The 16,837-nt window shown below is 35.0% G+C and overlaps 1 protein-coding gene and 1 pseudogene across 1 annotated transcript; both read right to left on the minus strand.

Moving 5' to 3' along the window:
* Positions 1-1,205: 1,205 nt before the first annotated feature.
* LOC143548068 (putative disease resistance RPP13-like protein 1) lies at positions 1,206-3,509 on the minus strand (annotated as a pseudogene).
* A 326-nt stretch (positions 3,510-3,835) lies between these two features.
* LOC143548063 (casein kinase 1-like protein 10) lies at positions 3,836-8,075 on the minus strand. The gene is made up of 14 exons (XM_077039329.1): positions 7,624-8,075; positions 7,487-7,527; positions 6,736-6,805; positions 6,464-6,612; positions 6,297-6,392; positions 6,125-6,195; positions 5,959-6,020; positions 5,789-5,852; positions 5,624-5,708; positions 5,375-5,501; positions 5,122-5,201; positions 4,979-5,039; positions 4,477-4,598; positions 3,836-4,404 (listed from the first exon to the last, which is right to left on the minus strand). Exons 1-14 carry the CDS (start codon positions 7,697-7,699, stop codon positions 4,123-4,125), a joined length of 1,386 nt encoding a protein of 461 aa, XP_076895444.1. The 5' UTR covers positions 7,700-8,075; the 3' UTR covers positions 3,836-4,122.
* Between the last annotated feature and the right edge of the window lie 8,762 nt (positions 8,076-16,837).

Here is a 16,837-nt window from a genome sequence, read left to right on the forward strand (position 1 = left end):
ACCAATCACAGGGTGACAGCTCACCGACAATAGTACGAGGAGGAGTACGCTCTAGTACAAAACGTCACTATCAGCCGCTGCCTACCCACCAGCTCCCATCGTGGCACGTACATAGCCCGTAGTTGGTGGAAAAGGAATAGTATACAGCCGGCCATGTCACTATCAGCCGCTGCCTACCCACCAACTCCCATCGTGGCACGTACATAGCCCGTAGTTGGTGGAAAAGGAATATTATACAGCTGGGCGTACCTGCTTGGAAACCTACCTTCGGCTATAAATACTCCAACACCTTGGAACGGTATATCATCATCTGATCTTCTCCATCTATTTCTCTTAATATACACTTATATTCAGAGCAATCTAGTCTGATTCTCACGCCGGAGGGTGGTCACAAGGAGGAACCCCCCCCCCCCCCTCTCTCAGTGACGAGCTCACGGTGTCTGTTTTGCAGGTCAAGAAGAATAACCATCTTTGCCGGACCTAACCCTCGTGGGAAACATCTACTTAACCCAAGATTATCCATAATCTGCCGGGGTCATTTAATGTTTCTTCAGGAGACGAGGTTCCAGCAAGTGCCTCCTTTCCTGTATCTTTCTTTCAGACCTGGGCAATTGAGGAATTGTAATCTCAAAAGTGAAGAAAGCAGTCCTTGGGGTAGATCCGTCATTTCAGGGCAATGACTAAAAGTGAGATGCTGGAGGGAGGGGAGGTGTTGTGGATGCGGCAATTTCTTCAGTTTGCGGCAATCGTCAAAAAAGAGAGATTGGAGGTGTTGGAATCCCATCGTAAACGTAAATGACTCCAATTTCTCAAATTTAGTAATTGTAAGTTGAGTAAGAGAGGAAGGAAGAAGATGACGAGTAGAAAATAATTCATTACTACTACAAGCATCCCCGAACCCATCTAACCATAGTTCCACAAGTCATCTGGGAAAGTTTTGTGGCCCCCACTCTGAAATGGGCTTCTTCAACTTACCTATTGTTAGGGAACATAAATTGGGAGGCCAAAGCCCACGAGGGAAAGAAGCATCCATTCTTGGACAATTTGTTACTTCTAGTGTCTTTAACAAGGTCACATTGGGAAGCTCATAGTCAGGAAATGACTCCAGACTTTCACAATCTTCTATTCTCAATTCTGTGAGGCGAACCAAGCAGTTGAGTTCACTAATTGATTTCAGATTCGCCCAATTGTATATCCAGACCTTTTCAAGCATTGGTATCTTTTCTCCTTAAGACCTCTTTTTCAAGCACTTTGTTTCTTGAACCATATGGCTCATCACTCCATACAAGCTCCAACTCACTAAACTGTTTTTGTGAGAAGTTCGCCTCATGTGCTTGAACTGCATTTTCCACTTTGTCCAAACCTAAAATGGAAATTTTCCCACTTAGATTATTGAAATATTTAAGTTTGGAAATTTTAAATTGGCTTTCATCTCCGATGATAATTTTCGAGAGGGTTTGTAGGCTTTTCAACTCACCAACCCCTAATGGCATTTGACTCAAAGACGGAGTGTCTCTAATGTCAAGATGTCGCAGATTTTTAAGCTTCAAGAAGTTATTAGGCAACTGATTTAATTGATTACAGCTGACTAGGATCAATGTCTCTAAGTTATAGAGATTGCACACGTTTTCCGGTAGATGTGTGATTCTAGTTCGAGATAGATTAATATACCTCAAGTGTCTTAAAGTACCAATGGTCTCTGGTACCTCGCTTATTTCAAAATTACTCAAGGATAGAACCCTTAATAATGATAACTCACGAAATAAGTCAACAAGAACCTTATTTGATAAGTAGAAACGTTTCCATTTGTTATCCACCCCAATAGACGTTGCCAAGAATGTCCTTACACTTTTGGCTCTTGTAAATGCCTCAAACTTCTTGTTAGGTACATAATCCTCACTACCAAATGACATATGACGATACTTTTCCAGCATTTCCTTCTTAATATTCTTCTCTGTCTCATTGTCTACCCTTAAAAAAACTCACTAGAAACAGTTGTTGCCAACTCATTTATCAAGTCATGCATCACAAACAACGATTAATTATTAGGCGCACGTTGAAAAAATGACCTTGACAACAACTCTTCAAATAATATATGACCCGATAGTTCTTCGGTTAAACCGCTTGGGGTTGGTAGATGCAAAAATCCTTCGGCCATCCATAATAAAACCAATTCCTCTTTGTCAAACTGGTAATCTGTGGGGAACAAGGAGCAGTATGCAAATAACTGCTTCAAGGGTGCAGAAAGATCATGGTAACTTATTCTAAGGGCCGGGAGAATTCCACCTTCATCTTTTAGTCTCCATATCTCGCTGTTTGACACTTCCTTCCAGTGCTCTATTTCATCATTTTTTGTTCTCAACAATCTGCCAATTGCTATCAAAGCCAAAGGTAGTCCCCCACATTTTTTCACAATACCTTCAGCATATGGTCGGAGTGACGAATGTGAATCAAAGTTATTTACACCTAATGCATGTCGAGCAACTAAAGACAGAGCATCGTCGTCTAACAGGCTGTGCAATTGCTTGTTTAGAGGATTGCAAACCAACTATTTGAGCAATTGATCCTTCCGTGTTGTCATGATGATTTTGCTTCCAGGAGCGCATGCATGAAATGGGGCAACCAGGGTTTTCCAATCCTCATAACTCTCACTCCATACATCATCTAACACCAATAAAAATCGTTTCCCCCTTATGTGATCTCTAAGGGCTTCTTGAAGCAAATTAAAATTTGTAAACTCTTTGTTTATCTTTGCCATAGCTTCAAAGATCTCTTTGCTTATACGAAATCCATCAAACTCATCGGAGACACAAACCCATGCCTTGAGTTCAAAGTGATCCTTGACTTCTTTTTCGTCATACACAAGTCTTGCAAGAGTAGTTTTCCCAACCCCGCCCATACCAACTATGGGAACAACGCCATAGTTTTGACCACATGGTTCAGCAGCCAGTGACAATAAATTTTGGACCAATGCTTCTTTCTCAGCTTGCCTTCCAACAATACCAGATAGATCAACAACAGACGATTGTAATCTTCTATTATTATTATTGTTATTAATTTTTGGCCTGGAATCCACCTCTACTCTCAAACCAAAATCATCTTTCTGCTTAACTAGATATTCTAGTTTGTTGTTAATATCATCTAACTGGGCAAGCATCGTGGTACTCCGTGAGAAATTTGTGCAACATGGGATTAGCTTTCTTACCTTGCTGCTGATGGTTCTTGAGTCGTGGGTGAACTCACGACTCATGGCTTCGGTAACCCAACCATCGAGTACGTCATCTATGTCATAAGCTAAATGATGCAGATCTTTCAGCCCTTTTTTCACAGAATCATCGGTTATCTCCTTCTGAGAAGCATCAGCAAGCACACGTTGGATTTGTTTCAAGGATCTCTGCCATTTCTTCATCTCAGCATCAATTCCGTTGTAGCGAGCAATTTTTCAAAGCTGCAGAGGCCAGCTTATCAAAGAGCACATTGACGAACGCAGAAACCACCATTTCAGCCATGATTGTAGAGGTGAGATTGTTGATGAAACGTACGGGTAAAGTTGTGAATGGTTCATTTAGATTTATGACCAACATGTCAAGTATTGTTTTGCACACTCAAAGCATCAATTGTCGGCCAATAAGAAAAAGCAGCAGTATATATTCTTCTATCTGCTTTTGAAGAAAAAAATATATTCTTCTATCTGCCTCTGAAGAAAAAAATATATTCTTTGCTTGATCATTGTCTGCCTTTAACAATAACTGCTAAATACAAAAATTTTGAAATGGAACCTTTACAAAACCTATATAATATAACATTGATAAGAAAAATATCACACGCATAAAAATAAAACAAGAGTATATCCATATTTTCAAATTTAATCCACAAAATATTAGTGAACTGACATAATTGTAGGGTTGATTAGACATAAATACAAGAAAATAAAAAGCCAAATCCAGTTTCAATGATTCTTCAACATAAACATTTTGACAAGAGCATATGAACATCCACCTCGAAGTGAGATACACTCTTCCTTCAAAGCCGCAAGATCAGGAATAAATCTTTCTTAAAGATTTCTGTTGTAATGAGAGAGAACGGTTATTCGGATGAGCCCACAACCAAACAACCGGCTTTTTATTTCCTCTTGCCAATAGTTAACAGTTCAAAGCTTCTCATGGCGTCATCACGACCACCTCTTGATGAGGGTACCGCCCGTGTGAAAGATGATGACTTGGACTCGAACCCGGGTTGTGAGTGGAGCCTTTGAGTGGTTGATATGCGACCGCTGCCTGAACCCAGCCGGTTCGACCGGCTCTCACTTGGCTCGACAGATGAGCTTGGTCTGCTGCTTGATATGACTGCTCGCTTTGAAGTACTACTTGTTCGTGTAATGCGGGTTCTGTCTGACTCGCCATGCTGAATACACAAATGAAAATGTAATTTTAAGCATGAATGAAATTATTTTGTTATGTAATTAAAATAACCCACCGCTTCTTTAGATGGTGTTGTGTGTTCTGATGATCTGTGTCTTGTATAATCACCATGCAAACCAGAACGTCTAGCAAATGACTCCACTGTGCCCGGGAATCTATCTTTAACCTCTGCTCTCACTAAAACATATAAATATAAATTATCACCAGGCTTTCCACCCCACATTATTGTAAGTTATAATTATACAAACACTGCCATCTAGGGGTGTTCAACAAATCGAATGTCAAATATTCAGATTCTGATATTTTAAAGCTGGATTCAGATTCGAAATAAATTCGACAATCCCGAATATGATTCAAATCAAATTTCAAAATTTTCAAGTCCGATTCGAATATTGAACACCCCTGCTACCATCCATTATTCAAAACAAACCATAAAGAATCTTGACATTATATGTATACACACACACACACACATATATATACCAACACACAAAAAAAACTCCTAAATACAGAGTTACAAAAAAAAGTAGAGTGCAAATAAACAAAAAAAAACATACCTGGTGTTTTTTCTCCTCTTTCTGCTGAAGGCCCTGGATTCAGTGGTAATTTGCCAGCAGTCTGATTTGTAGTAGAAGTTAACAATTACAGAAAGCACATCTAAATGATTGATGAAATAAAAAATAATATAAGAAATTCTTACCCGTCCTCTAGAACTGGAACCAGAACCAACTTGAGGATACTTCAAAACAGTCCAGTCAAAAACATAGTCAAACTGATAACCTGAAACACAAACACCGCGCATAGATCTATTTCAATAGCAATAACTAACAATAACAATAACAATAACAATAATAAGAATAATAATGGTACGATGATAACGCATAGTTTATGTGATGATAAAGAATTGAGAATCAACAACAAATTCTCTTAAAACACAGTATTCAGACTTTCACCTTCTCGAATGAAGAGGTCCCGGAAAAGCCTTTTCAGGTAAGAGTAATCTGGTTTGTCATCAAACCGCAATGATCGACAATAATGAAAATACGATGTGAATTCGGTTGGATAAGACTTGCAGAGCACCTGTAGATTTTGTTCATTTAAAAGTCACTTTATTAAGAAGTTAACAATGAGCATTCTTATGATTCCCATGTCACTTAATTATAATCAAGAAGTGCTTAGAATATGTTTGATCTTAAGAATACCTCTATAGAAGTAATCATCTTCTTTTCACTAATTTTATCATACTTTTGCTTCTTAGTGCCGGCTTTCAGACCCTGCCAAGGAAGGCTGCAACCACATAAACACAGGTATAATGTTAGTGGAAATTTTTAAAAAGAAATAATTAAATAAAATGTTATATATTCAACCTTCCTCTCAAGAAATACATGAGCACGTAACCAAGAGACTCCAGATCATCCCTCCTGCTTTGCTCTACAATTATAAATAAACCAAAATCATGACAAATAATTTGAGCCGAGAAAATTATTATTAAAAATATTATAATCATGGAATATTCCGAACGAGCATAATTACTTACCAACACCAAGGTGAGTATTAACACTCGCGTAACGGGCTGTACCCGTAAGATTTTTATTTTCCCTGATAAAAATTACAAGAAAATATTAGTTATGATACAAAACAAGCAAAATAAAGAATATAAAAATATCATTTCCATTCAAGTTTTGGCATAATCAATTCCAAACCTGTATGGTATATGCTTGTGTGTCTGAGCATCTCTATACTTTTTTGCAAGACCATAATCTATAATATAAACCTGTTTCAATATAAACAAACAGACATATGTTGATAAATAAGTTTAAAACAAAACTATCCAAATTTAACATTATAAAGATCATAACTTGTGAACTAGAATACCTGATTTGCCTTTCGTCCTAAACCCATCAAAAAGTTGTCTGGTTTTATATCGCGGTGAAGAAAACCTCTTGAATGCATATATTCAACTCTATTTATCTGCGTAAAGCAATAAAAAATGTTGATGCAGTATGCTCAATTAAACTAGCTACAGAAGGTGTGATACGTACCATCTGATCTGCAAGCATTAACACTGTTTTCAAAGTGAACTTGCGATTACAGTAATTAAATAAATCTTCTAAACTTGGTCCAAGAAGATCAATGACCATAGCATTATACTCTCCTTCAACTCCAATCCATTTGAGGTGTGGAACACCAGCTGTGTTAGTTTAAAAAGAGCGTACGATAAGTTTCTTTAGTGTTTTGACATAAATAAAACAATATATATATACAAATAGAAAGATGAGAATAATGATAAAAAATAAAAAAACATGAAACTCACTTCCTCCTTGAAGCAGCATGTACAATTTGGCCTCATAGTGAAGCTGCGGGTGCTTGGTCTTAACAGATTCCTGAGAACACATACAAAATAAGGCCACACACACACGAAAAGAGCAATGAAATATATTTTAGGTGAACTTTAGCTGATTACTCTGCTGGTTTATTTGACTAGCCATTGCTGTAAAATCAATTAAATTTTAAATTCAGTATTAAAAAAATGAATGATATTACTACCTGTTACTTGAGGTATTAAGTTACTGATCTTTACTCTTCCATTTACATTTAAACTTAAGTCATTTACTCTTATGTTTGGTCAACCTATAGCCTCAAATTTTACCTCTGTTACTGTAGCCATTAACTTAACGGCATTTACATTTGAATGTAAGCTAATTACTCTTATGTTTAGTCAAACTTAAGCACAAATTTCACTACTAGTTGCTAACTCTTTGGTAATTCTGTAACTTTTGAAATAATTCTATTTATATATATAAAGTGTTTTAAATTCATTCACTTTGCTAAATGTAGCTATATCCTTATAAATACTCATTTACAGTCTTCCAATCTAATTAAAACTTAAAACTCTAAAAACATAACTTGGTAAAAAATTTCCACATAACATAAATAGTAATACACAAAACAGAACACAAAAACCTTAAATAGCAAAATCTACTTGCCACTTTAAGCAAACAAACACAGTTACATATGATTAATATGCATCACATGCATAAATGTAAAAAACCATAAACACATACCAATTTGACAGCAACTTCTTCTTTAGTTTGAAGATTCACTCCTGCAAGTAATAATATTAACAAAACCAATCACAAATGCAACATAACCATAGAATATTAAAAAAAAAACTAAATAAAATTAAATAAATTATTATTACCTAAATAAAGCTCTCCAAAAGATCCACTACCAATCTTCCTACCAAGCTTAAACTTGCTACCAATCACATGATCCATTATTAAACCCTAACTTATTCTTCAAACAACCAACTCAACTACAAGTTAATTAGTTGAAACAGTTTCACGGCATCAAAAGCTAAGATCCTCAAAACCCACTTAGATCCATCAAAATCAAAACCCAGATTCGAAAAACAGAAACTTTGGTATGAAGATTAAGAATTGGTTGATTAAGAACAAACCCTAGAAGTGGATAGATAAAAAGGGGAATAATTATTAATTAAGATAAGATAGTGGGTTTGTGTAAAAAAGTAATTAAGAAGTCATCAACAACAGTGATAAAATAATGTATTGATTGATTGATTGATTGATTGATTGAGTCTAGGGTTTGAGATTGGAAACAAGTGAAGAAGAAAAGCAGACGACGGATAACAAGGATTAGTAGGGCACCGCGACCTTTTACTTTGTTACCAAATTTTGCTTATCAATATTATTAACTTTTTTTTCCCACCCGAAAGCCCAATGGCAAAAGACGACCTCTTATGTCTGTGATTAGGGCAGTAACAAACTAAACGTTCAGCGAGCGAACAGTTTGTGAACTGTTTGACATAAGTTCGTTTATATATGTCCGTTTAATAAATGAACTAACATGAACAACAAATTCCGTTCGATTACATCATGTGAAGTGGGCGCTTCCCACTCTCATGGCGCCCCAAAGCACCGGGAACATTAGGTGCTTTGGAGGAGAAAGTGTTTCCCACAAAGCGCCAGCAAGGAGATGATTGGTGGGTTTTTATTTTATTTAATAAAAATTAATAATATTTTAATAAAAATTAATAATAATGAGGTAATGGTTTGAGCAGGTACATCATTTTTAGCAAAAAAAAAAAAAAGAAAAGAAACACTCATATGGTGTCATATGGTGGCGTGACGTCACATGACGTAAAATGCCCCCATAGAGGCTTCATCTGTTACACATGGTCTTAGTTAAACATGCGAACCTGAACAAAGCCATTGTTCGGTCAATTGTGTTTGTGAGCATTCGGTAATGTGTTCATCAATGTTCGTTCATGTTTTGTATATGTTGTTCATGAACATTTTATATTCTTTAATGTATTACTCGTAACATAAAATTAAAAACCATATTTTCACATTGTTTTTGTATTTTGTTTTTCTATTTTCTTTCTTATTGCTGAATACATTGGTCTCAATCTCTAGTCTCCGTCAAATTTATTTGTGTTTGTGAACACATTCATTTCCTTAATGAAAAATCACGAACATAAAATCCCGTCCAGTAAGTTTTTGTGAATCGTTCGTGAACATATTAATTCCTTAACAAACGAAGATGAACAAGGTTTTGTTCATGTTTGTTCGTTTCGTTTGCAGCACTATCCACGATCGCAAACAGCGTTAGATAGTCCAAAACCACCATCTCATGTTCCTGAGAAAACTCATCAATCGAACGGTCACTGAAAACCCGGTTGGTATCGGCTTTAAACTTGCAGCCTCTATTCCAAATCTCCATTTTTTCTCTTATGCAAGTTGAGCTAAAACTCATAAACTAGTTTTATGTTGTTGCTTGATTAAAATCATGGAAACCATGGAAAATAATATTTGCTTTATGATAATGTAAAATTAAATCATTAAAAGAATATATATATATAGAGAGAGAGAGAGAGAGAAAAGGGTTTAAATAAGAATAAAGAGTTTCCTAAAAATAGTAAGAACCGACAATTTTTTGACATTTGACATTACAAACTATGGTGCAAGAATAAATCTAGGAAACTATGTCGATTATAATGGTGAAAGAGTAATTCTAGGAAACTATGTCGGTTTTTTGTAGTTTTAAATCTCAACCATTGATCAACATAATCCAATGGCTATGATTTATTTCTAGTCTTCCTAGAAAACTATTTATTTTTAGGATAACCCTCTCATATATATATATATATGGTATGCATCTTTTAGGATTTAAACTCTCAAATTCTAGAAAGGTGACATATTATGACAATGATGTGTTGACTATATTTATTAACGCAAGCATACACTATCAAATTTAACTTTTAAGTTTGGAAGTACGATAAACATTTGTCCATGCTGGATATGATAATTATGTGGTAATCAAAAAGAGAGAAAAATAGACTATGGAAAGCATGTTATATATAGTTGTGATTTGTGAATGTTTATTTGTTTCATGTAATGTGTTATACTTGAATTTGGTTTTGTATCGATATCACTCTTTCTTTGGTTGAATTTAGCAACTAACGGACGTTGAAATTATTTACTAAAAAGAATTTGGGGGTATGCATTTCAATTCCTGTTATATACTTGGTGAACCAAGTTAACCATTTTTCCTTTCCCCATTGAAAGACATCAATTTAAAGAGTGGTTGAGATGTTTGTGGAACAACTTTTTGACGAATTTAATACTGTAAATCTCATAATGGAGTTAATCTGTCGTCAGCATGTTGGAGGGAAGTTGTCGCGGTGGGGATGGATGTAGCTCTCCTTGAGCGTGTCTTCACTCTTCCTATCACGACTGTTAAAACATTCCTCATAGTTGTCGTATGGTTTTTTCCCAGGCCTTAGTGGGTGCTCTGGGTAAGGTGACGGCTATACTAGAGTCTGTTGAGGTGTGGGTGAAACTTTTGTTGTTACCATGTTGCGCATTACGAGTTTTCAGACCTTCTAATCATCAACAACGCAGGTCTGGCAATAGAAAGTCTCTGCAATGCTGAAGTATTCAACGGTCGCTATCATCTTGGGGTGACGGTGACAGTTTCTTTGAGCTTATCCTATCGCTTTTTAACCAACCCTTTGGTGATGCCCCGGGTGGTGATGCGTTTTTCCCCGAGTCTGATAACTCTGGTTGTGCGCCAATGTTAAACAATGTTTGCGGAAAGTTGCGGACGTGCATTTCATTGTTGCGGTCAAAGTTTTATGCTCTTCAGGGGTCGCACATGTCGGTAAGGATACTTTGGACGCATTGTTGTCTAAGCATTCCATCATGGCCCCTCCGATTATGTATGCTTCCTTACTTTCTGAGCATCCCCTTATTGCGGACGTTGATAGTGTGCTTGGGTGCATTAAATCTTTCCCTAAAGGGACTTCGTGTGGGCGGGACAGATTGAGAAACCAACACATTATATATTTTTTAATGTATTACCCGTAGCATAAAATAAAAAAAAACCATATTTTCACATTGTTTTTGTATTTTTTTTTCTTTTCATTTCCTTTCTTATTGCTGAATACATTGATCTCAATCTCTAGTCTCCATCAAATTTATTTGTGTTTGTGAACACATTCATTTTCTTAATGAAAAACACGAACATAATATCTCGTTCAGTAAGTGTTTGTGAACTGTTCGTGAACATATTAATTCCTTAACAAACGAACATGAACAAGGCTTTGTTCGTTTCGTTTGCGACACTATCCACGATCGCAAACAGCGTTAGATAGTCCAGCCCCACCATCTCATATTTCTGGGAAACTCACTCACTGGGGTAAAACCCGGTTGGTATCGGCTTCAGACTTGCAGTCTTTATTCCAAATCTTCATTTTCTCTTCAATGCAAGTTGAGCTAAAACTCATATAACAATACTTTATGTTGTTGCTTGATTAAAATCATGATAAATAATACTGCTTTATGATAATGTATATTTAAAACATTAAAAGAAAAAAAATATGGTACACACCTTTTAGAATTTAAACTCTCAAACTCTAGAAAGGAAGTATGATAAACATTTGTCCATGGTGGATATGATAATTATGTGGTAATGAAAGAAAAGGGAAAATAGACTATGGAAAGCATGTTATATAACAACAACCATACAGAAATCTCATCAACAACAAGTCCTCAGCAGGGATCTGGCGAGGATGAGATATACGCAGATCATACCTCTATCACAAAGGATAAAGAGGTTATCTTTAAAGAGACCCTCGGCTCGGAGACCATATGCATAAAACCAAGTAAAAGAAACATAAAGTTTAACACTAAACCTTTAGACTATAAAGGAAAAGTGTATCCCTATAATAAATAAATAACTAAATAGGTAATAGTAACTTAAAGTGATGGTAATAAAAATAGATAAATAAAAATAATGATATTAGTAATGAATATTAAATAGGTGTTACAAAATACTAATTGTGAATGTTATATACAGTTGTGAATGTTTATTTGTTTCATGTAATTTTATACTTAAACTTGTCGAATATCACTCTTTTAAGGTGTTGTGGGAACGAGAGATTTGAGTTTGTTTGGTTGAATTTATTTACTAAAAAGAATTTGGGGTATGCATTTCAATTCCTGTTATATACTTGTTAAGAGTGAACCAAGTTAACCATTTTTCTTTCCCCATTGAAAGGCATCAATTTAAAGAGTGGTTGAGATGTCAGTTGAACAACTTTTTGACGAATTTAATATTGTAAATCTCATAATGGGAGTTAATATGTCATTGTGTGATAGATTAGATGAGTTAACGCATTAATAAATAAACATAACCAATTTTAATATCTTTTCAAAGGTAGAATTGAGATCAGGGCCGGCTTCGAGAATGCCAAAAAAATTTTGGGCTTTAAGTAAAAGTATTTTGTTGAGTTTAAACAATTTAATTTTTATACGAGCTTACTTGGTTATAAATTGGGTAGTGTAAAAAATTTTGTATAAAAATATGGTTAAACATGTCTCAAATGAGACTATAACCCATAACATTTTAGTTGAGAGTAATACATCTTTGCCACTAGACCAAGCTAGTGGTTATGTAATTGAGTTTAAACACTAAATATACATATTGCTTTAATAAAAATACATTTAATTTATAAAAAAAATCGGGTCTAGCGGGGTGTCGGGCCTTGTATTTAATTCATTTACTTCAATTTGTGTTGATACTAAACGTGTTGAACTTGTATCTTAAACATATATATTGCTTTAGTTTAAAATGCAAATAATTATGATTTTGTCATTTTGACATTAAACTACCCATCCACCGGATACCGGATGTGTATGAAACTAGTTTATGTTAGCGATTAAGAGAGGAGGCTTTTTTGGTTTTGGGTGGTTCGTAAATCCCATTTAAAGAAGCGCCCTACGTTGCCGTCATTTAGAAAGTACTAAAGTAGCTCATTTCCGTTAACCCCATTCACGGATCCATGGACGCCATTTGAATCATGAGCACGAGAAAGCTTAAGCATTTTTTTAGTGACTCATGTGAATGTCATTGACGGAAGTTAGTAAGCTAAATCATAACAAGTAGACGGACATGAGCGGATCTTTTGAGGGGCAGAATACCTTTTTTTTGGTAGAAGTATAAATATAGGCCATTGTAAAATACTAATTATATTAATAATGATTTAAAAGTATAAACATTACGTATATATTTATGTTATCTTAACCAACACTACATTTTAAAGGGACGTTGCCACGTAATCCACATGTTGGGATATCATTGTGGACAACCTAAGAATAATTACTAGTATGGACACATAAAGCCTTTTTCCAAAAAATGGGGGTAATTCATCAAATTTACCTAAGATCTTGGACTTAGATGGATAATTTTAACCAAAATAATCAGATTTACGTTTCAAATGCTAAGCAAATCTTGTTCTTGTTAACCCAAAACCATCAAATTTATTCTACTTATGGGAACATGGAGGAATAATGATTAGTTAACCCTTTGTTGTTCTTATTTAATATATGTTCTGGCTTGCGTAAATCTAGAGGTGACAAATATGACTCATTAGGTTGAATGAGTTGTATTCAGATGTATATAATTGGTCAGAATGGGTCAAACTAAAAAAAGAATTTGATTGAAACAGGTCAAAACAAGTTGACATTTCTCGAGTTTTTATTTATGGAACAAGAAAAATGGAGGAAATTTTTTAGTACTTTTACATTTTTAGTTTTTGATTTATATTCCAAGTTATGATTTTTTATTTTTATTTTTTTTTTGAATTTTAATGATAGGTTTTGAAATGAGTCAAAATGGGTTGAGATTTCAGAAATCCTTCACAGAAAAATTCAAAAAAAAATATAATTAAAAAAGTTATAACTCGAAATATGAATCAAAAATTTTACAAGTAAAAATACTAAAAGATTTCCTCCGTTTTTCTCGTTCCATAAAAAAACCCCGATAAATGTCAACCCATTTTGACCCATTTCAATTATTTTCTTTTTTTAGTTTGACCCATTCTGACTCATGATTTTACATTTTAATACAATTCATTCAACCAACCCATTAAATAACAATTGTCACCCCTACGTATATCTCCTTCCTATAGCATCATTGGTGACATGTCTCAACATTAGCACCAAAGTAGGAAAAACAAACAAATAAACAATCATGTAATCAACAAACATGTTTTAAGGATACTTAACTAAATCAAGTAATGAAATTTTCAAATTGCTTATCAAGAACATTGAGTGGCTACAAATTATTATATCAACCTATACCTCCAATATGGTTCACAAATGATTTAGTATTTTATTCACAATCAAAATTGTTCTCAATCAAAAGTCACAGTATCAACCTATACCTCCAATGTCACTTTATATCCCTCCAATGCAAGCTATACCAAATTATTCACAATGCTACCCCAATCAATTAAAGATGATCAAGAGTTCCAAATATGCTTCTTTTATTTCACTAGACTATTTCTTATTTTTTTAATAAGCTTCTAAATATGCTTCTTTTATAATTATTCTAACATTTTTAATAAGTGGAAAATTCATTTTCATTATAATTATTCCAACATTTTTAATAAGCTTCCAAATATGCTTCTTTTATTTCACTAGACTATTTCTTGTTTTTTATTAATTTTTTCTAGGGTGTAAATTTTCTATACAATAACACAAAATTTACAGACTTGAGTTGAGATATATCTTTAAATCGGTAAAATTACGTAGTTACATGGGTATCTTTTGAAAGCTTTTTCAGGTTGACTTGTTTATATTTATAGTATTTTTGATTTTTTGCATTTTTAGTAAACATGATATCACTTTTAGTAAACAGATCAAGGTTGACTTGTCTATATTTATAGTATTTTTGATTTTTTTTCATTTTTAGTAAACATGTTCACTTTTAGCAAACGGATCAAGATTTCACGGTGGCATGTCTCAACATTGGCACCAAAGTAGGAAAAACAAACAAATAAACAAATCAAGTAATCAACAAACATGTTTCAAGGGTACTTAACTAAAACAAGTAATGAAATTTCATATTGCTTACCAAAACAGTATATCATCAACTAAATGATTGTTCAACATATACTACCCATACCTCCAATATAATATGGTTCACAATCAAAATTGTTCAGTCAATATTAACCTATACCTACCTCCAATCACTTTATATCCCCCTCCAAAAGCTATACCAAAGTACTACCAATGATACCCCACTCAATTGTTAAAAATGTTCAAGATATCTGCATTATCCAGAGTAACATCCGAACCAACTTCACCTGAACCACCCTCATCATCCGAATCACCTTTTTTCTTCTCCACAGAAGCCCCTTAACCATCTTCACCATCTTCTTTACTCTCTTCAGCACCATCCTCACTAGCCCTCTCCTCATCACTACCCGAATCTGTTTCTTTCCCATTCCTAACACCGTCCTTCAACACTTTAGTTTCATCATTCACTCCGATGCTACGAGAACCAACACCATAACCTTTCAAAAACTTACTAATGCGGCATGCATCAGCAACAATCCCTAACCCCGCCCTAGCCTTGTTCAGGGTTAGTCCAGACAATTTCTTCTTAATAGATCCAGAAACGCCACCGACGGTGGCAGAACCTTTACCATCGCCGCCGCCGCCGGAACCTTCACCACCTTCGACGGAACCTGCCTTCACCTTCATATCATTTTCAGACTTCTTACCTCCGACGGCACCATAACCTTTCACAAATTTACCAATTTGGCATGCATCAGTAGCAATCCCTAACGCCGCCCTAGCTTATACGTCAGAACCTTCACCGCCGTCGACAGAACCTTCACCACTGTTGGACGTAATTTCCGTTAGATCGACCCATTGAGTCAATGATGAGTTGGTGTTGTGTTTATTAAGTTGAGCACGTAACTTGGTTTACATGAAGTAAATTACTTGATGAACAAGTTGAGCCAATGACTTGGACAACAAGGAATTTATTTATTAATTATTATTTAAATATGTTTTACTATTTAGTATTTCCGTATGATAAGGAATTTGTATTCTAGTCTAATTAGGTTTTCATGTTTAAACTAGTATACATACCCGAGCTTGTGGGTTATATTATGGTGAGTTTAAGAATTGTAATTTTCGAGGTAATGAGAATTACAAAGATCGAGCTTATGATCTAAACTATTATTTTGTGTTTATCGATCCTGGTCACCAAACTTCAACCATCGTCGTTGCCTTCGGTATCTTCACCACCGCAGTCGCCAGAACCTTCACCACCTCCGCGACAGGGGCAGATTCAAGGCCAAATGACGGTGGGCAAAGGCCCACCGTCAGACCCGTGTTCAACCTATGTTCTTAGTGTAGTTAATAGACCGATATTCTTGTTAAAGCTCAAGTGCCCAACCTCCGATCGTCGGATTTTATGTTAACCGGAATATGCACCTCAAACTCTTAACTATTCTCTCATTAAGCATGAATAAAAGTGTAAGTGAGAGCTATATACAGGAGAGGGGGAGAGAGAGAGAGAGAAGTGTAGAAAATGAAGAACAAGGTGGTGAGTTTCTTGTGATAAAAAGAGTGATTTCATATTTATTAAATTCTTTTTCTTTTTACTCTTTGAAGACACTAGTTTTTGACATTCTGTGGCCATTAAATTTTCAAAAATTATTCATTTTAATAAAGTAGTAGGTAACGTTTATCCATTAAAATTTAGCATAAACTATTACTACTATTATAAAATTGAGTTTAAAAATTGTATGCGAATTGCATTTTTTACGGGGATTACTCTATATAATAGTATCAAACTTTGAAAGTTGTTCCAATCAGGTCACTTCACCTAATCGCTTAAACGAGCTGTTAGGTGCTGAAACGAACTGAAAAACCGCTTAAACGAGCTGTTAAGTGCTGAAACGAACTGAAAAACCGCTTAAATGAGCTGTTAGGTGCTGAAACGAACTGAAAAATCGCTTAAACGAGCTGTTAGGTGCTGAAACGAACTGAAAAATCGCTTAAACGAGCTGTTAGGTGCTGAAACGAACTAAAAAA

The sequence above is a fragment of the Bidens hawaiensis genome, unplaced genomic scaffold, assembly GCF_021521415.1.
Source record: "Bidens hawaiensis isolate Kalapana, Puna unplaced genomic scaffold, B.hawaiensis_p1.1 tig00014902_1, whole genome shotgun sequence".
NCBI lineage: Eukaryota > Viridiplantae > Streptophyta > Magnoliopsida > Asterales > Asteraceae > Bidens > Bidens hawaiensis.

Coding starts and splice junctions, on each gene's coding strand:
- LOC143548063 (XM_077039329.1), bottom strand. CDS start 7,699: ATGGATCATGTGATTGGTAGCAAGTTTAAGCTTGGTAGGAAGATTGGT. Junction 6,393..6,463: donor TAATGCTTGCAGATCAGATG/GTACGTATCACA, acceptor TGCTTTACGCAG/ATAAATAGAGTTGAATATAT. Junction 5,502..5,623: donor AGATGATTACTTCTATAGAG/GTATTCTTAAGA, acceptor CAAAATCTACAG/GTGCTCTGCAAGTCTTATCC.